This window comes from Malaclemys terrapin, chromosome 3 (assembly GCF_027887155.1).
Source record: "Malaclemys terrapin pileata isolate rMalTer1 chromosome 3, rMalTer1.hap1, whole genome shotgun sequence".
Classification (NCBI taxonomy): Eukaryota; Metazoa; Chordata; order Testudines; family Emydidae; genus Malaclemys; species Malaclemys terrapin.
The window spans coordinates 187215494-187236922 of record NC_071507.1 but is presented as its reverse complement, the minus strand read 5'-3'; the positions used below and the strand labels follow the sequence as shown (position 1 = coordinate 187236922).

General features: G+C 43.7%; 1 protein-coding gene across 3 annotated transcripts in view; it reads left to right on the top strand.

Moving 5' to 3' along the window:
- The window catches only part of HS1BP3 (HCLS1 binding protein 3), a 74559-nt gene that overhangs the window by 4296 nt on the left and 48834 nt on the right, over positions 1–21429 (top strand). The window contains exons 1-4 of one of the 3 annotated variants that reach the window (XM_054023288.1): positions 4095–4183; positions 17867–17942; positions 18071–18278; positions 19923–20127. In XM_054023288.1, coding sequence (XP_053879263.1) covers positions 17928–17942; positions 18071–18278; positions 19923–20127 — 428 coding nt within the window. In that variant the 5' untranslated portion in view covers positions 4095–4183; positions 17867–17927. Of the gene's footprint in view, positions 1–4017; positions 4184–16959; positions 17126–17866; positions 17943–18070; positions 18279–19922; positions 20128–21429 lie in introns of those variants that run through there. The other 2 variants (XM_054023289.1, XM_054023287.1) reach the window with 2 other exon arrangements.

Genomic DNA, 21429 nt, shown 5'->3' with positions numbered 1-21429 from the left:
CCTGGAATTTGTAATGTTAAGGAAAATACTGTACTGTACGATTTAGTGTACTACTTTTTTCCCCAAACCTCCCTCCATTAATCCTTAACCATACTCCACAACAAAACAATAAAGAAGGATCTTGAGAGCACTATCATATTCACATTAGAGAAAGGAAGTTCATTGGCTAGGGCATTTATCTAGGACTCAGGACATCCAAATTCAATTCCCTTCTCTGCCACAGACTTCGTGTGTGACCTGGGCAAGTCACTTAGTCTCTCTGTGCCTCCCTAAGGATAAAATGGGGAGAATACCGGGTTTTGGGAGGGTATAGACTGAGAGGCACGCATATACTACATTAATGGGGCCATATAAGTACCTAAAGTAAATAACTGTCTGCTACTTAATCTGTCTAAAATATCTTACACTTGCCTTTCATCCTAATGGATAGGAGATCAAAGTACAAATTGGTATTGACCTACCACTGAAAGGTAGACACATCTGAGGTAGCAACTGTTTAACTAAGCACGGCAACAATGTACAATGATTAGAACAGGAAGATGAATGATAGTCTTATTGGAAAGTGAATTGGAACATCTTTTATGTCAGGTGCATGCCTGGTATCCTCACTGCTCCTATTTGCATTTGAAACGGTGCCGTGGTAACTCAAGAGAGTCACTGTGGTTCTATCTGGAAGATGAGTTTCTTTTACTTGGGAATAAACAACTTATATTAATAATATCTAGCATCAGCCCAGCTAAAGTTTGAATCAATTTCTGATTAGCTGGTAGTTCTCAATGCTCTTCTTCATCTCAGCTGCCTAGTTCACTTCATGAGGTACAGCACAATTCCAGTGATCTGAAGAAACCTCTGAAGCACTTAAATCAATCAGTGTAATAAGAGGGAGGGAGACACTTGGAAAGAAGCAAAAAGAACTATGAAATATGACCTGTTTCCAAACACGTGACCATACTGGATAGTAATACTTAAAACAGAGGCCAAGTTTGCAAGTCCCAGACGCAGCTGTTGTTTTAAAACCTACCAAGCAATGTGTAATCCAGGTCTTCTGCAGGCCCAAGCTCTATCAAAACACTAACTTGTCAGTAGGTCTGGCTTTATGATTTGTGGACCCCGTGTAAAGACAGGACCCCAAGCTGTCAGAAAGGGAATGGGCTGGCTGATGAACTGCAGAGTTGAGGCTTTGTCTTCATTGTGTGTGTCTGGTCTATGCTAGAAAATTAGATCAACTCACTGTGAAGAATCCACATACCCACATCCAAGCCAACCTAACCCTTGGTGTAGACAGTGCTAGGCTGACGAAGAATTTTTCTATTGACCTAATTACTGCCTTTCGGAGAGGTGGATTAAATACAGTGAGGGGAAAATCCCCCCCATCACTGAAGTGGGTGTATACACTGAAGCGCTACCGCGGTACAGCTGCACAGTTTAAAGTGTAGACAGAGCCTGTGTGTGTGTTTTACAGTGAGATAACTATTGTGCAATAGTTACATCACTGAAAAATCGTAGTAGAGACAAGGCACTGTAGTTTTTACTGCCAGGTAGCTAGGTGAGGTCAGCACTGTACTCACCACCCGTGGTTGACCTTGCCTAGTTGCCATGGTAAAACTACAGTGCTTTGCCTCCACTAGGACTTTACAGTAGGATAGCTGATGCACTTTAGTTATCCCATGGTAATAACACACCTTTTTTTATCAGTAAAGACAAAACCTGCTAGGCATTCACAAGTATAAAATTAGGGAATTAAAGTTAGCTCAAGTTTGGTTAAAGGAATATGTGTTATAAAGAGAGGCCGTGAAAGTAATGAGTTAAAAGGCGAGAAGGAATGAAGTAGGGAGGATGTCTGGTTCAAAGAATCACTAATGAAAATGGGAAATTTCTAAAAAGAAGGGCTCTGACTGATAGGGGTGACTGCAGAGGCTTTAAATAAGACAAAGAGAATTTGTTGTAAAAAGAGCCAACATGGGCTTTCCCACTCCACATACCAGCGTTATCTCAAAGGGTACGTCCAGATTACCCGCCGATATGGCGGGTAGCGATCGATTTATCGGGGATCGATATATCGCATCTCATTAAGATGCGATATATCGATCCCTGGAGGTGCTCCCCATCGACTCTGGAACTCCACCGGAGCGAGCGGCGGTAGTGGAGTCGACGGGGGAGCCGCGGCCATCAATCCCGTGCTGTGAGGAGCCAAGGTAAATCGATCTAAGATACTTCGACTTCAGCTACGCTATTCACGTAGCTGAAGTTGCGTATCTTAGATCGATTTCCCCCTCCCCAGTGTAAACAGGCCCCAGTGTTTTGGGCTGATGTGAACGCAGGTGCAAAGGAAAAACTGTTGGTCAGCAAGAACGAGGGGAAGAGATAGGGAGGAAAGAGCTTAGGGAGAAATGCTGTTGTAAATCTTACCTGGATTAAGATTGGAAATAAAACTGAACGGTCTCAAATTGGTTTTTAGCTGAAGTCAGTAATTAGCAATACATCACCTCTTTCATAGAATCATAGAATATCAGGGTTGAAAGGGACCTCAGGAGGTCATCTAGTCCAACCCTGTGCTCAAAGCAGGACCAATCCCCAAACAGATTTTTGCCCCAGATCCCTAAATGGCCCCCTCGAGGATTGAACTCACAACCCTGGGTTTAGCAGGCCAATGCCCAAACTACTGAGCTATCCCTCCCCCTCCCTTTGTTAAGAGGTATAAAAAGCAGACTCTTAAAGGGTTCATTACTGATACCTGCTTGACCATTTTGGAGCCAACCAATATGGGTCTAAGCACCACTGGGCTTAGCCCTTTTGTAAGTCTCTTGATCAAATTCTTTATAATGTTTTGCTACTGTTTGGATGCAGTAAATTGCATATTATTTCTTGCTTATTATTTGGGCTCTTTAGGCATGTTTAGAGCAATTGTATAAATACCATTCAGCCTTTGGAGTTAATAAAGGAATTTATGGTTAAATTAGTGTCATGATAATATCCTGCATAAATAATAAATAATTCCAACAGTAGTCAATGGAAGTTATGTGTATACCAGAGAGGAGAATCAGGCCTGGAGGTCCACTCCCGTAATTCACTTTGGCAACAAACAACCTTTGCAGGAATAATAATTTTGGTCGCTTTGGCCCCCATGGTATTTGTAAAGAAAAAGTGTTCTAAGATATCTGAGGGTTCGAAGCCGGCAATGACACTTCAGCCAATGAGGCTGAGGCTGATGGTCCTTTCTCCATCTCGTCTGTGGGTGGAGCATGCAGAAGGTGAGCAAATGGCAGGTAGTTCATTTGTGCACATTTAGGCGATGTGGCCGTGAGTATCGGTAGACCTGCTTGAATGCTATGAAAAGTGGTTTTGCTTTGGTTAATTGGACTTGCTGTTCCTTGCAAAGGGTGCAGACATTTTAAATAAGAAACAGAGTAATACAAGGTGCAATAGAAGGAATTTCTCAGCAGAATAGAGGATGATTAACCTTTTTACAGATAATCTCAAATAGTATAAAGTGAACATTTAAATGTAATATATATTTAAATGGGATTTAGGTGCTTCTGAAATGGGAGTTAGGTGCTGATCTGCATCTTTAGGCACCTAAATACCTTTGAAAATACGACCCTTAGGCTAAAATCCTGTGGAGGTTCACAACATATTAGAGAAGTTTTGTTTGGCTGCAGCAAATTTAAAGTTTGCAATTAAAAATGAATGCAAAATACTTTTCAGTCTTGATGCTGAAGTGTAGAGGTTTTGCAGTATATCTTGTTAAGCTGAGTGTAATCGGTGCTACTCTAAATACTTATACATTACGTAAGCAACATTGGTTATTTCTTTCATAGCATAGTTGGTGGTGTCATATTTTCACTAAATAGCAATGGTTTAAGGACCAAATTTAATTCCAGCTCCAAAGCCTATTAAAATTGAAGTCTTTTCATTGAATTTAGGGGACCTTTGATCAAGTGTGCTTTGAGGCAATCAAGAAAGGTGTTCCTGTCAGTGCTGTCTATATTTGAACTCACTTTTTGTTTTCGTTCATAGGCAAGTTCAGAATGCTCACACAGGGATAGACTTGTCAGTGCCAGAGTACCAGGAAATCCATGGGAAGATGATGTCCGGCCATGTGGAATATCACATTGGAGCTGTTACCCGACTGGCTGCATTCAAATCAGCAAAGCACAAACCTGAAGATGTGGTTCAGTTTATGGTAAGTAGTTAATCATTGCTGTGTTTGATAAAGAAATCTTTTGTTTTTTTTCCCCTCTATCAGCGTTGATTATTTTTATACTGTTGTAATATTACATGTTTGATCATATTCATAATCTTCAATATGACAGGGCAGTCTGGGCTGTTACAGAAATAACAGTACTTTGCATCTATAATTGTGCTTTTCAGCCAAACATTTCAAAGCACTTTACAAAAGTAGATGAATATTATCTCCATATAAGACATGGAGCACAGAGATTTTCTACCCTATCTTCAACATCTTCTGAGGCTACCTATGCTCCCCAAGCTGTTCTTGCCAGGGCCGGCTCCAGGCACCAGCTTACCAAGCAGGTGCTTGGGGCGGCCACACCGGAGAGGGGCGGCACGTCCGGCTCTTCGGCAGCAATTCGGCAGTGGGTCCCTCACTCCCGCTCGGAGCGAAGGACCTCCCGCCGAAGTGCCGCAGATCGCGATCGCGGCCTTTTTTTTTTTTTTTTGCGAGGGACGTGGGGGCTGCTTGGGGCAGCAAAAACCTTGGAGCCGGCCCTGGTTCTTGCTAAGTAATAATGTGAGTTCTTGAATTTAATATGTACTCTATAGTGAGATTGGTCTAATACCCTGTTTATTGTTAGTCATCCTGGCATTTCACCCTTCCTGGGGAAGTCATAAAGTAAAGCTGATTTATAGGACTGGAATTTTATCCCATCAAATATTTTTTGCTCAGTTGTCTCCTGTCTTGTTGGAAAATAGATTGAGCATGTGGAAGTAATTTTAAATCCTGAGTTTGTAGAGTGGTAGGGTATATGCTTCACGTTGGTTTATTGTTGTTATTGCATTACCATAGCACCTTGGACTTAGTCGTAGACAAGGACTCCATTGTGCTAGATACTGTACAAACACAGAACAAAAAGATGGTCCCTGCCCCACGGAGCTGACAGTCTAAGTATAGGACAGGCAGAGGAGTAAAATGAGACATTATTGGTCAGCATGATAGGCAGCCTAACCATTGTTAAGTTTTTTTTGTAGACATCATGGCAAAGAAGAGCTTTGAGAAGGTTTTGAAGGAGGATAATGAGGTGGCTTTGTGCCTGTCTGTGGGGAGCGCCTCCCAAACATGAGGGGCAGCATAGGAGGAAGCATGAAGGTGCTAATTTGAAAATGTAACGAGAGGGCAGTGGAGACTGGATCATGGGCCTATCAGAGTCAGGAGTCGACCTTTTGACAGTGAATGAGAGCTGATAGGTAGGGTGGGGATAAGCTGTAAAGGGCCTTGAAAGTGAAAGCTTATGTTTGATGTGACAGAGAAGGGAATTATTTTGGGGAAGTTTGGCCTGCATTATATAGGAGATCAGACTAGATGATCACAGTGATCCTTTCTGGTCATGGAATCTATGAACCTGTAATTCAGGGAGATGGTGACACGAACAAAATGATGGGATTGGAAAATGATCTTTGCAGCAGCATTCTGAATCAGGGCTTTGGAGCTCCGGCTCCGCTCCTGCTCCAGGAAAAAACCTGCAGCTCCACTGCTCTGGAGTTGCTCTGCTCCAAAGCCCTGTTCTGAATAGACATGGGTGGGGCAAGATTGCATTTGTCGAGGCCAGAGAGGAGTAATCAAGACATGAGATGATAAAAGCCTAGATGAGAGTTTTAGCTGTGTGGATGGATAGGAAAGACTGCATTTTTTTGGTGTTAGCTGATGTATTCAACAAAGGGAGTATTATCTGTAGTTAGTCAATTGAACTTATTGTTTCTGGTCATCAAGTCCTTCAAGGTTTTAGAAGTAATAGAGCTCATCCTCACACACTGAATTTTTATTCATAGGTTGGAAGAGGAAAACAAGCTTTCCTGATTTTTCAACTCCCAATTGGTTTCCTAACTATGAAAAAAAAAAAAAAATAATGGAGATATCCCATCTCCTAGAACTGGAAGGGACCTTGAAAGGTCATCGAGTCCAGCCCCCTGCCTTCACTAGCAGGACCAAGTACTGATTTTGCCCCAGATCCCTAAGTGGCCCCCTCAAGGATTGAACTCACAACCCTGGGTTTAGCAGGCCAATGCTCAAACCACTGAGCTATCCCTCCCCCCAGAATATCAGGGACCTCTAGTCCAACCCCCTGCTCAAAGCAGGACAAATCCCCAGAAAGATTTTTGCCCCCGATCCCTAAATGGGCCCCCTCAAGGATTGAACTCACAACCCTGAGTGAATGAACAAGTCATTGAACTGAACTAGTTGAATAAACTGAAATGAAGAAAATAGTTTTTCTACACCTGAAAAAGAGGCTACTGCAGCCAAAAGCTGGTTTAACACTTCATAAGAATGTAAGAACAGCCATAGTGGGTCAGACCAATGGTCCATCTAGCCCCGTATCCTGTCTTCTGACAGTGGCCAATACCAGATGCTTCAGAGGGAATGAACAGAACAGACAATCATCAAGATAGCCATTCCCTGTCGTCCACTCCCAACTTCTGGCAGTCAGAGGCTAGGGATACCCAGAGCATCTCTGACCATCTTGGCTAATAGCTATTGATAGACCTATCCTCCATGAACTTATCTAATTCTTTGTTGAACCTCATTATAGTTTTGGCCTTCACAACATGCCCTGGCAAAGCGCTCCACAGGTTGACTATGCGATGTGTGAGGAAGTACTTCCTTTTGTTAATTTTAAACCTGCTGCCTATTAATTTCATTGGGTGACCCCAGGTTCTTGTGTTATGTGAAGTTATAAATAACACTTATTCACTTTCTCCACACCATTCATGATTTTATAGACTGCTATCATATCCTATCTTAGTCATTTCTTTTCCAAGCTGAAAAGTCCCAGTCTTTTAAATCTCCCCTCATAGGGAAGTTGTTCCATACCCGTAATCATTTTTGTTGCCCTTCTCTGTACCTTTTCCAATTCTAATGTATCTTTTTCTCCATCCTAATCTAGAGAGAGGTCCAAGTCGAAGATGACCCCCAAGTTATGGGCCTGACTGGCAGGCAGGATGGTAGTGATATTATTACTGCTTGAGAAAAGAGATAGCAGGCAGGGCTTTTGTGAGGCAGGGGAGATTAAGAACTCCATTTTAGCCTTGTTGAAATTGAACTGACTGCTAGGCATTCACAAGAAGATGTCAGAGAGATCGGCCAAGAAAGAGAGAGGTCTGGAGTAGAAAGGCAGATCTGTGAATTGTCAGCATAAAGATGGTAGCTGAATGTGTGTTTGCAGATGAGAGTGCCCAGAGATAAGGTGTAGGTGGAGAAGAGAAGGGGACCAAAGACGGAGTCCTGTGGAGCCCGCACAGAAAGTTGGCAGGTGGATGAGGAGGATCATCCAAAGGACATGCAGAAGGAGCAATTAGAGAGGATGGAGATGACAGAGTCATGGGAGCCAAGGGAGGACAGAATTTCAAGAAGTGGAACATGGTCTGTGGTGTCAAAGGTGGCTGACAGGTCAAGGAGTATGAGTATGGAATATTCGTTCTGAACTTTGGCTAGCAGGAGGTCATTAGAGACTTTGGAGACAGCGGTTTCAGCAGAGTGAAAAGGATGGAAGCCAGATCCGAGAGGGTCTAGGTTGGAATTGAAGAAGAGGAATTACAGACAGCAATTATAAGCAGTGTGTTCAATGAGCTTAGAGATGAAAGGGAGAAGGCAGATGGGGCAGCAGCAGGAGAGGCAAGTGGAGTCAAAGATAAGTTTTTTGTTGTTTTTTTAAATGAGAGAGACTAAAGCATGCTTGTGTTCTGGGGGGAAAGGGCTAGAGAAGAGCGAGCAGTTAAGGAGAAGAGTAAGGGAGGGGGCTGAGAGTGGGTGCAAGGGAAATCTGGGAATGGGATAGGATCACTCTGACAAGTGGAGGGGGTTACAGGAGGAGAGCAGATGAGAAAATTCTGCATCTGACCAGAGGGAAGGCGAAGAGAGTTGTAGGAGGGGATGGGGGAAAAGGAGGAGAGCCAAAGGGCAGGGGAAGGTCACATTGTATATTGTCAGTTTTCTCTTGGCAGAAAATGTTGAGATCCTGTGAGAGGTACAGGTAGAGGCTGGAGGAGGGAAGGGTTTGAGAAGTGAGTCAAAGGCGTGAACAGCAGCTGGGATTGCAGGTGTGATATTCAGTTGAGTTGGAGAAGTAGAGTTGCTTAGCTCGGAAGATGGCAGAACTGAAAGAGATGAATGAATTAGTCATGGAGGAAGTCAGCTGGTTTCAGGATTTCTGCCAGAGACGCTCTGCAGCGCGAGAGCAGGAGCAGAGGAAACAGATGTCGGGTTGGCAGGGAAAACCTTGTGTAACACTGACAGACCCTGGTCGTCGGCGGGCGGGATCGAACCTGGGATCTCTGGAGCTAAATGCATGAGCCTCTACTTCTATGATGAGATAACTGGCTCTGTGGATATGGGGAAAGCAGTGGACGTGACATATCTTGATTTTAGCAAAGCTTTTGATACGGTCTCCCACAGTATTCTTGCCAGCAAGTTAAAAAAGTATGGATTGGATGAATGGACTATTAGGTGGATAGAAAGCTGGCTAGACTGTCGAGCTCAACAGGTAGTGATCAACGGCTCGATGTCTAGTTGGCAGCCGGTATCAAGCGGAGTATGCCAGGAGTTGGTCCTGGGGCCGGTTTTGTTCAACATATTTATTAATGATCTGGATGATGGGATGGATTGCACCCTCAGCAAGTTCGCAGATGACACTAGGCTGAGGGGAGAGGTAGATACGCTGGAGGGTAGGGATAGGGTCCAGAGTGACCTAGCGAAATTGGAGGATTGGGTCAAAAGAAATCTGATGAGGTTCAACAAGGACAAGTGCAGAATCCTGCACTTAAGAAGGAAGAATCCCATGCACTGCTACAGGCTGGGGACCGACTGGCTAAGCAGCAGTTCTGCAGAAAAGGACCTGGGGATTACAGTGGATGAGAAGCTGGATATGACTTAGCAGTGTGCCCTTGTTGCCAAGAAGGCTAACGGCATATTGGGCTGCATTAGTAGGAGCATTGCCAGCAGATTGAGGGAAGTGATTATTCCCCTCTATTCAGCACTGGTGAGGTCACATCTGGAGTATTGCGTCCATCTTTGGGCCCCCCACTACAGAAAGGACGTGGACAAATTGGAAAGTCCAGCGGAGGACAACGAAATTGATCGGGGGCTGGCACATGACTTACGAGGAGAGGCTGAGGGAACTGGGCTTGTTTAATCTGCAGAAGAGAAGAGTGAGGGGGGATTTAATTGCAGCCTTCAACTACCTGAAGGGGGGTTCCAAAGAGGATGGAGCTCGGCTGTTCTCAGTGGTAGCAGATGACAGATCAAGGAGCCATGGTCTCAAGTTGCAGTGGGGGAGGTTTAGGTTGGTTATTAGGAAACACTATTTCACTAGGAGGGTGGTGAAGCACTGGAATGGGCTACCTACGAAGGTGGTGCAAACTCCATCCTTTGAGGTTTTTAAGGCCTGGCTTGACAAAGCCCTGCCTGGGATGATTTAGTTGGGGATTGGTCCTGCTTTGAGCAGGGGGTTGGACTACATGAACTCCTGAGGTCTCTTCCAATCCTAATCTTCTATGATTCTATGATTCTACTGCATGAGCTAAAAGACATATAGCTGTTAGCTAAGGCTGTAGAGAAGACTCATTAATCTCTCTCTCTAAGTGGTCTTGGTGCCAGTAGGGGGGACAGAACACCACACCCAGGAGGTGTGTGGGTTACACTTGCAATGGGAGAGAGAGGCAAAAGACTCAAGGATGGAGGAGAGTGAAGCATGGAGAGAATCAATAACAATATCAGTGGAAGAGACTAGGGAGGGAGGGCTGAGAGCAAATGAGAAGTCATCAACACTGATAGACTGGAAGGCACAGAAAGGCTGAGTGGCAGGGCGTGAGGGAAGGGGCTGATGGGAGATGTTGAAAGAGATTAGGTGATGGTCAGAGAGGTGGACCTTCGCAAAAGAGGGCAGAGACTGGTAAAGACTAAGTTGAGTGAAGAGCCCTTTTTGTGAGTGAGAGAGCTGAACAAGAACTACAGGTCAAATTAAGAGGTGTGGGCGAACCTAGGGGATTGGATGGGTCATCAGCATGGGGTTGAAGTCACCAAGGATGAGTGTGGGAGATTGTGAGGAAAGGGAGAGAGAGAGAGAGCAAGGAATCAAAATCAGAAAAGAAGGCTGATGGGGAGGAGTTGGGCGATGGTAGATGACAGTAAAATGGAGGGGTGAGGAACAATGAGAAACGGGAAGAGGGAAGGTTTGGAAGCAGCAGGAACAGGAGAGGAGAAGCTCTGCGGCCCACCACCATCTGATGTAAAGTGTGGACTGTGAGAGAAGAAGAGGCCTCTATAAGAGAGTGCAGCTGCAGTGTCAGATGGAGGGATGCAGGTCTCTGTGAGAACCAGGAGCTGGAGGGAGGGAGATATGAAGAGATTGTGGATGGTTGTGTTTTTTTAGCGATGGACTGGGCAAAGGGGTGGAGGTGGCGGCGGCATGTGTAACAGAGATGTCAGTTTTCCGTCATATACTTGGGAGATCATATTGAATTAAGTTTAAGTATCTTTGGGGTCCATTGTAGTAACTGAATGGCTTATGTATTATTGTGGGTCAGGATTGTATGTAACCTCTCAAATGGAGAGATGTGACAATGTGAAACCTGGGGTTCTATGTGGAATGATGTGCCAGACAAGAATGGACTTTTGGAACAAAAACGAAGTGGTTTTCCTGGGGACTATCTAGGGGGAGGTGAATGCAAAGTCCCCACCTCCGTTTATGCAAAACCCCAGCCTTTTGAAGCTACATCCTGGGGAGGGGGCCATTATCTTCTGATCACAGCTCAATGAGGGCAAGATCAAAGGCCCAAGCTATATAAATGAAAGACTGCACTATTCATGGTAGTTCTGGTTCTGAATCTGAGACCGTTATGAACTTATCACCCAGTTGTGGGTTTTGAAGGAATGATATCTACCAGAGCCCGAGGCAGGAGTTGGGGTGACCTCTGATAAGCTTTTTAGCATGTGTGTAGGCTCTTTTATTGTTTTTAATATGTTTTCTCTGTAATGCTTTCACCTTAACAATAAATGTACTTGCTTAGAAAGCACTCTAACTGCAGGCAGTACACTGCGTTGAAGAGAAAGCAAAGCGCAGACACTGGCCTGTTTAGGCAGTCTGGCTTGCTGGGAATATCACATTGTAGGCAGGGAACTGCACAACCTTGTAAAATCCCTGGTTGGGAGGGAGAGATATGTGGGTCTCTGCTCAAGACAGGAGCAGTCAGCCTAGAGTGGGTCCTTCAAAGGACCACAGAGGGATTGGTGCAGATGCCCTGAACTGTGACAGTGGGGTAACAGCTTTTTATTGACTTCTTCTACAAGATATACTGTGTGCGTATAATCAAAACTACTTTAACAAGGAAGACCTATTTCACTTATAAATGTGAAATACTCTAGCCCTACCATTTCTTTGATTTCAACAATATAACTTTACCTATTAACCTGCAGTTTGCATGTGTGTGTGTTTGCATAGCATTCAGTATCAGTACATTTAAAATGCAATGTTCATATTGAGTATCAGTACGAGCAGTTCGCTTCCAAGCTGAGTCTTCAAATCAGAGTCTTTGTGAATCTGAAGTTATTTAAACACTTCCGTTTGTAAAGCACTGCAGAGTGTAGTGTGAGCTGTGGATAAGCGTTAACCTTGGGGTCACACTTGCTAAACTAAAGGAAAACTCGGCTGTGTTTCCTTTTAAAGTTCGGAATGTTCTCGGTATATAGAAACAATGGAGTTGCTTTATTTTTAAAACTGAATCATAGCAGCCATTGAGAAGGTAAAGCTTAATTATTGCACACAAACTGCCATTTTCTGGGGCAGAGATACACCGCCTTCTCTTGTCGCAAATGCGTTTCTACTGCTCACACCTTGTCTTTCCAGAAGTCCTCCACCGCCCACTCTCCTTTTAGAACGCACCCAGCCGTTGATGTTTTGTTTTATGTATCAGCCTAATACTCAGTGTAATTACTTATTAGTTCACAATTGAATTTGCTGATGAAGTTTATTAAATGCTAAAATAGCCCTGCACTTAGTCTTGTTGTCTTACATACAAAATGCAGCTTTATTATGTATGCACCACACACACTAATAGTTCTCTGTCTCTCTGTATGTATGTATATTTTATCTGTGCATGTATGCAAATTTTGACCTAAAATCTCCTTGTGACTTGGTATTCCATCTGTGAATGTGGGATAACATTTCCCCACTTTAGAGGGATGTTGTGCAGATAGGTTCATCATTTGTGGAGCACTCAAATTCTAGGAGATAAATGCAGCTGAAAAGCCCATGGGGTAATAAAACAATTCCACACTCAGTGCAGCAGTTGGTTGGTGTGCAGTAAATAAGACGTGGGGCCACATGTTGCTGAAAAGAAATATTGAGCCTCATCCTATTTGCACTTAATGAGGCAGGGTGGAAAATATAGCATGTGATCATGTAACTGTATCATAATACCGAGGCACAAGATTGCAGGGACAACCTTAATTACATCTTAACTTCTTATCTTTTGAGTGCTTGACTTTGCAACCTGGGATTGGAATCTCTGTAAAAAGAGATTATCATAGAATATCAGGGTTGGAAGGGACCTCAGGAGGTCATCTAGTCCAACCCCCTGCTCAAAGCAGGACCAATTCCCAACTAAATCATCCCAGCCAGGGCTTTGTCAAGCCTGACCTTAAAAACCTCTAAGGAAGGAGATTCCACCACCTCCCTAGGTAACCCATTCCAGTGCTTCAACACCCTCATAGTGAAAAAGTTTTTCCTAATATCCAACCTAAGCCTCTCCCACTGCAACTTGAGACCATTACTCCTTGTTCTGTCATCTGCTACCACTGAGAACAGTCTAGATCCATCCTCTTTGGAACCCTCTTTCAGTTAGTTGAAGACTGCTATCAAATCCCCCCTCATTCTTCTCTTCTGCAGACTAAATAATCCCAGTTCCCTCAGCCTCTCCTCATAAGTCATGTGCTCCAGCACCCTAATCATTTTTGTTGCCCTCCGCTGGACTCTTTCCAATTTTTCCACATCCTTCTTGTAGTGTGGGGCCCAAAACTGGACACAGTACTCCAGATTGGCCTCACCAATGGCGAATAGAGGGGAATGATCACATCCCTCGATCTGCTGGCAATGTCCCTACTTATACAGCCCAAAATGCCGTTAGCCAAAGCCTGCAATTGTTTCAATTCAAAGGCTACAATGCCAGGCCTCCATTTTCCTGTAGTATGAAGAAGTGCTTTTTAAAAATGGAAAACACAGTTCAAATGTGCATACTGTAAAATACTATAAAATGAAGAGTAGTACTCAGAAAGCTGTTGGGCAGTAAGTTAAGGATACACCATGTCTTCTGCACACTGAAATCCTTGTGAACAAAAAGCACAAGAGCATGAGTTTGTGTCAAAGGCTTTGTTGTGGGGTGTGCCTGTCCTATAGTGCCCTCTGCTGTCTTAATGAGGCCCTGCAGGCACTCCCTGCTCCTGGGCCCCTTAACAACTCCACACAGCCCAAAGGGGAATGTAAGACAAAATTCCCCTGATTGGGGTACTACTTTATTAAAGCCACATAACCTTGAAATAAGGTCTCTCCCTGTGGGATCAGGGGCTGCCCAGCCCTCCTCCTACTTGGGGCTTGTAGTTTCGGTCCTGGGCTCTCTGGCCAGAAGTCTCTCCCTTTGGGCTCAGGGTTGCACAGCCCCACACCTTGTGGCCTGTGGTCTCTGGGAGTTCCTCTCTCTTTGGAGAGGTGGTTTCTCTGAGAACACTTCACTGAAACTGAGCCCTGAAGGCCTTTTATCAGGCCCAAATGCACCTTATTCAATTAACTGCCTACACAGGCTCTTTAAATTAGCTTCTCACAGTAGCGGGGGGCCGACGGGCGGTACTTAACTTCACATACATCTTGATAACTTCACTGGGATTCCTCATGTGTATCATTTGTAGGGTTGGAGTCAAAGTTTCAGTCTCCACCTTGAACTTCTGGGCAGTTTTCTTACTCTTCCAGCTATTTCAGCCTGTTTTTATTCCTGATAAATTTATTTATGTGTTTCTAGCAATAAAATCCTTCTTCCTAAAGTGCATGCTGTCTTTTCAAAATGAATGTTGTAAATAGGACCCCTGTCATGCAAATACATTTGTGCTTAGTTTTATTCAGATGACTAGTCTCTTTGAAGTTGATTAGCCAGAGTCTTAGATGGTGTGAATTCTATTTAAGCCAATTATGCCAGTTTACACCATCTGAGAATCTGGCCAAAGGATACTACTTGCATGAAGCAACAGAGGGTCCTGTGGCACCTTTAAGACTAACAGAAAGGTGCCACAGGACCCTCTGTTGCTTTTTACAGATTCAGACTAACACGGCTACCCCTCTGATACTTGCATGAGTAAAGTTAAGCATGTGTATAAGTGTTTGCAGAATTGGGGCCTAGAAGAATCATAGGTAATAGGAGAAAATCGTTTGAACCACATATTACAGATTAATAGTATTGATTTTTATTTATTTGCTAGAATAAAAAAAGATATTTAGATATTTAATCCTGAGTCTGGTACATGATAGACTATTCCAGCAGAGGGCACTTAAGCACTGTCTTAAATTATTTTGCATGGTGTAATAACATGCAGACTTTCAAGTAGCAAATTAGTATGCTTGGGACAGAGTATTTAGCACATTCTGTGTGCTGTATTGCACATGCTGGTTGGTTGTTGAGGGAAGCCTACAGGGATTTTCAATGGTTTAATTAGTAATAGTGTATGAGGGTGCACATTTGTTCTAAATTCAATAGTGTAAACACAAATTGAGATTTATGAAAAATGTGCACATTTGCTTTGCATAGGAAGATTAACATTTTCTGGGGTGAAGAGAAAAAAAAGTAATATTTAAGGTTTTTTTGTTTCATCCCAATGCTCAGTTTTGAATTTGAGTGTAATATTTTGCGGGGTAGTTGTATGGATTAGTTGCTCTTTCATATTACTTTAATAAATTAACTTGCTACTTATTACAATTAATTCTACATTTGACATATTGTGCACATCATTGAAGAACAATATCTGTTTTTTTGGAGAAGAAACGAGGAATCTCCTGTCCCCACTCTGGCTATGTCTACACTGCAGAGCCTATGCCACAGCCCCCAGTGTAGACTCAACATATGCCAACAGAAGGAGGAGTTCTGCCGGTAAAGTGTAACCCTTCTACCAGTGGCCTTAGGCAGCAACGAGGGCCGGGTCCTTATTTTAGGGGATTCTCTGCAGTTTCTTAATTTTTGGCTCGAACATCCACCAAGTGATCACTACCTATAACCACTCTAAGGCCTTGGCTACACTTGAGAATTCAGAGCGCTGCCGCGGCAGCGCTGTGAAGCATGAGTGTAGTCGCGCCGCCAGCGCTGTGAGAGTTCTCTCGCAGCGCTGCAAGTACTCCACCTCTCTGAGGGGAATAGCTTGCGGTGCTGCGAGCGAGCGTGCAGCGCTGCAGGCACTGATTACACTGGCGCTTTACAGCGCAGCACTTGCTGCGCTCAGGGGGGGCATTTTCACACCCCTGAGCGCAGCAAGTTGCAGGGCTGTACAGCACCAGTGTAGCCAAGGCCTAAGTCCCTTTACTAGGTAAATCTGTACCCGCTTGCAAGCACAGACGTTTAAACAAACAAACTTCATTTGGGAGGGGAGGGTGTGGAGGAGAAAAGGGAAAGGCCACGTTGAATGGGACAAACATTTATAATTTCACACCTTCCACCACCGTTCACCCCAGGATACATAAGTCACAGTCCCAAACAATTGGACCCTGAATGGCTGATGCACTTTGTTCTGCCTTCCAGCCTCCCACTCTCAGTTCATGGTTCCCCAGCTTCCACACTTACAGTTTGTGATTCCAAGAGTTCAGGAAAATCAGAGTCCCTGTTTTGTAGACAGCTCTGGGGCTCTACCACCCCTCCTGCTTTATTGATTTCAGCACGTAGGACAGGCAGACCTCATCCTAGTTGCTAAGCTGACACAGACTGTTGCTACAAATTCCTCTGCTCTCGCTGTAGTGCGCTCTGTTGCTCTCACTCTGCTGCTAGAAGCTGTGACCTGTGGGTGAAACCAACTGCTGCTTTTCTTTGCCTATGGGGTGCTATGGCTGGGCCCAACTCCAACTTTGCTTTGCCTGCTGCTCAGATGACCAGAACTGCGGCTGGGCTCTGGCCTCTGCTTGCCACTGGTAGGAACCTTAGGTGAGCTCTGCTCACATAAGGCAATGATAGGTCTTAGCACAGCAATTTCAGATACAAGGGTTTCAGTGGTTTTAAGAATCCATCCAGCCTTTGTACTTCTATCCCCTGGGTCTGTCCCGGCCTCTTACCCCACCCCGGCAAACATTGGTTTAATCAGGGTGATTCCTCCCCAGTCATCATCCAGACTTTGTGCAGGTGGGTTCCCAACAAGGTAATCTCAAAAATTATGGGCCGCAAGTACAAAACTTGGGTCAAATTATACCCCTGTGTTCTCAAAGTACCTGGTGTTTATATGTAAATGAGATACTGTCTCAGTTGACACCCCTTGCTGTCCAGCAGATGAGGAATTGCCTCACTCAGTCTTCTTTTTCTGGCTGAAGTAAATGTAGAGCAACTACTATAGTTTTACATTAAGATGGTTCAGCCAGATAATTGTGTCTGGAGTAGCAGAGTATATTGCTGTGATGCCTCCTTCGTATTTGTGGGCATTGAGTTCCTTATGTAGATACTTATAGATTGTAATCAAGGCACCCCTTAATCTTCTGTTTTGTTATGCTAAATAGATTGAGCTCTTTGAGTCTGTCACTATAAGACATGTTTTCTAATCCTTTTATTGTTCTTGTGGCTCTTCTTTGAACTCTGTCTAATTTATCAACATCCTTCTTGAATTGTGAGCACCAGAACTGGGCACAGTATTCCAGCAGCGGTCACACCAGTGCCAAATATAAAGGTAAAGTAATCTCTCTGCTCCAACTTGTGATTCCTGCTTATGTATTCCAGGATTGCATTGGCTATTTTGTCCATAGCGTTGTTCTGGGAGCTCATATTCAGCTGATGACCCCCAAATCTTTTTTCAGAGTTATTGCTTCCCAATAGAGGTAGTGACAAGTTCTGAGGTTCTGTGCTGGTTATCAGGTACATTAGCAAATGTGGCAGACATTCAGGCACCAACAGCATAGAGCAGCTACCTACCAAGGTTGGCAAATCTGCCTTAAAGAGAAGTAGCAAACTGGGAATAAGATCAGGGCCGGCTCCAGGGTTTTTGCCGCCCCAAGCGGCGGCAAAAAAAAAAAAAAAAAAAAAAGCCACGATCGCGATCTGCGGCGGCAATTTGGCGGGAGGTCCTTTGCTCCGAGCGGGAGTGAGGGACCGTCCGCCGAATTGCCGCCGAATAGCTGGACGTGCCGCCCCTCTCCGGAGTGGCCGCCCCAAGCACCTGCTTGGCAAGCTGGTGCCTGGAGCCGGCCCTGAATAAGATCCCTGCAGCTTTTTCCATTAGGATGCTAGCCTGGAGAGGTTCCTACTTCCTGACCTCTCGCAGGGCAAGCAGCAAAGAGTCTATTTGTAGCTGAATGTTAGGGGCCTGTGCTTTCAAAGAAGAATATCTCGAGTTCTGATCCTCTATGTATGCAAGTAGCTGATGCCCATGCTGTCTGACTGAATACTGTGCTGGATTTTTATTTCATTACAGTAGGGGATCACGGTAACGCTGTGTGGTGAACTACGAAGATGACAAGCTGACACCAGGCCAGATGGAAAGCTTTTTGGTACTGCATATTTTACACTGAGGCATCCAGGGGAAATGTTTCATGGAGCATAACTCCCTGCACGTTTGCGGTCTGTCCTTCACTCTTGTCTGTTCATAAACGAATCCAACATGTATATTTCATTACAGGTCTCTAAGAAGTACAGTGAGATTGACGAGTTTTACCAAAAGCTGACTGCCCACTACCCACAGGCATCTCTTCCACCATTACCCAGGAAAGCTCTGTTTGTCGGGGAATCTGATATCCGAGAACGAAGAGTGGTGTTCAATGACATCATGAGGCTCATCGCCAAAGATTTGGAACTAGCAACAAGTCCTGTATTACTGGAATTCTTAGGTAACTAAAATAATTATATTGCACATGCACGCATGCACGCGTACACAGGCGCGCACACACACACACACACACCTGTTAAAACGATATTAAGTCAAGCACTCAAAAGTTAGGAAATACTAGAATTAAGGTCTTCTGTGTAACCTTAATTCAGCCCCCCTTGTGCATATGCATTATGGTACAATCTTTAATGACATGATCACATGCTATTTTTTCCTTGCCTCATTCATTGCACAGGATGGACCTGCTCTGGAGATGAATGAGGGCTGCATATTGAAGGAGGCTATTGTCTATAGACCTTGCTTTATTTGTTGCTGAAGTTGGAAGATGTGTAATGAAAGAAGCAGGGGACTGCAGGAAGAGAAAGGATGGTCTCATGGTTCAGGCAGTTGAATGCTGCCCTGGAGAATTGGATTTTGCTCCTGCCCCTGCCGCAGGGTTCCTGTTTGATCTGGACAAGCCACTTAAAGCAGTCTTTTCACAAGTGGTCACTAATTGTGTGTTCCTCATTTTCTGGATGCCTGACTTGAGATACTGGGGTCTGATTTGTAGAAATGCAGAGCACTCACAGCTGCAACTGAAGTCAATGGGAGCTGTGCCAGGAACATATAAAATGCTGTATAATGCTCTGAAAAAACAGGCCCTAGGCATCTCAGATTGGGCATCCAATATTAATGAATGCTTTTGACTCTGATCTCTCTGTGCCTCAGTTCCCCATCTGTAAACGTAGGATAATACACCCACTTTCCTCGCATAGGTGTTGTGAAAATCAATTAATTAATGTTTGTGAAGCACGTGGATACTACAGTGATAAATGCCATAGGAAAGCCCATGAGGAAATTAATAATTCTGTCTTCATGGTAGGATTTGAACAGTGTGCAATAAATAAGGTCTGGAGCCACGCAATGAACAATGAGGAGAAAAGACAATATTGAATAGCTGCTCACTAAATGAATGAAGCAGAGGGTCCTGTGGACAACTGAACCCACACTGTACAGTGGTTGGAGATGAGGGCTGTGTATGTCAGCATCTCTGCGTATCTGTGTGTTCTCATTGGTACATCTTGAAGTAAATTAACTACCGTATTATATATAACAAATTCCCACAGAGTTTTAAAGCTGCATCTGAGTAGCCTATTATGAAAATGCAATAAATAAAATAATTAATAAATAAAATCCACCATTCTCCCATGTGCTCCCCAGAGATGTCTCGTGTACCCCCAGGGGTATGTGTACCACAGTTTGGGAACCTCTGTTCTAGTGGGCACAGTCTCTTCTACCCATTTTAGATTTTTATTTATGTGTGCGAATTGAAGAATTGTACCACATACTTATCTCAACTTCATTTTTCATGCAGTCCAGGATTGTACTTTTAGTTTTCACTCTCTGTTGGGGTTTGACCTGAGAGAAGTCCAGATATGTTAAGTCAGTGTCAAATATTCAGATCTAGAGGTGCATATAATGCCATGTTAATGGATAGGGGGAACTAACTCTCCAATCCAGATTGCTGGATATAGTTGACAATAGCTGATTGTAAAGCTAGGAACACATTCCCCAAGGGAACAAGTGGAAGAAATTGACAAAAAAAAGTATGGCTGTGAGTTTAAATTGGCATGCTCAGTTCTTCGTGCATTATTGTTTTTCGCAGGGACAAAATCTACTAGTGTCATTGACTTGAAAGGTAAAAATGTTCCTGAGGAGGAGGAGAAAGATGAAGAAACCGAAGAGTTAGATTTCTTCAAAGAGGAGAGGACATCTGACATAATCCCTCGGTTTGGATTAGTAAAAGATCAAGATGCCAGAAAAGAGGAGGAAGAGGAGGAAGAAGATGTAGATCCTCTTGGCATAATCCGGTATGACTGTCTTCTTCCTCTGTTTATGCCATTTTTACGTAGAGTATACGGGCCAGGTTTCACTTACACTATTGAAGTTGGAGTTGCAACAGTATAAACCCAGTGTGGAAGCATTTTTATTATGGTGTCCACGTGTGGGCTTTCCCGTTCTTCTTCCTGTCTCCGAAGAGCTCATATGCTCCTAAGCATAAGCGACAGTATCTGGAGACTCTAAATAATTAAATCAAGACCTACTTAGGTAAACAAACCTAGATACCTACTTATCTTGTAATTCTAAGGCAATTATTTTCTTTATTTAAATCTGAAATCCCTCACTAATTCCCAAAACCACTTCTAAATTGCAACAGAAACCCTGCGGCTAAATTGGCTTACCTCTGTCGCCAGGATTGTCAGCAGTGACAACAGCAATATTGTGGATTGTCAGCAGTGCCCAACTTGAGATCATTTAAAGGATCTTGATATTCAGAAAATGCTAAGCACCCTCCTCTGAAAATCAGGCTCCTTTAAGGTGTGTCAAGTCAGACACCCAAAATCACCAGTTACTTCTGAAAATCTTGGTTTAGGACTTTAATACTGCTCTGAACTGGTTCCTCCCTAGGATGGCGACATGGTATGGACCTTTCCTTTTACTTCTCCCACTTAAATCTGAACATGATTTAACCTAAAGTCATTCCTGAGCCTGGGTCTCCCACGCTGCAGTCGGGCCAAGCAGAAATGTTTAATTCTGGAAGCATGTTTTAGAGTTCATTGCCACTATTAGAACAAGCTGCAATTACTAACTTTCAGACATTGTTATTATTACTTAGTGTATTTCATTCCTTGCTTGTCATTGGAATATTTTAACTTTTACTCATTTAGCAATTGAACAGGTTCTTTGCCAAGTATCCAAATTATTTCTTCTTTTTTTTTTTTTAAAGATCAATTTTTTTAAAATGGTTAAATTACAGTTTACAATGAGACTCTAGGTATAGCAATACTTCCCGCAAAATGATCCCCAGCTGGTGAACTTACAAAAGAAGCTGTCCTTTTTTGGATAGGAAAATGATTTTTGAGTTAGAAAATGTATTGTTGGATTCCCTACTTACACCAAAGATAAGATGGAAAGAATTCACAGTGCCAAAACAAACAAGAAGTTTGCTTTTCTGTTCTCCGGTGGTTTGACTTGCGTCTAAAAGTCTGAATCTTTGGATCTCTTTAGTGTATTGAGGGATGACCAGATCTGGCACTTAATCCCCATGTAGCTTCCTGTTCAACACTTCCTACCAAAGCAACATTCTTACTGAAATCAATGGAGTTTTGCCC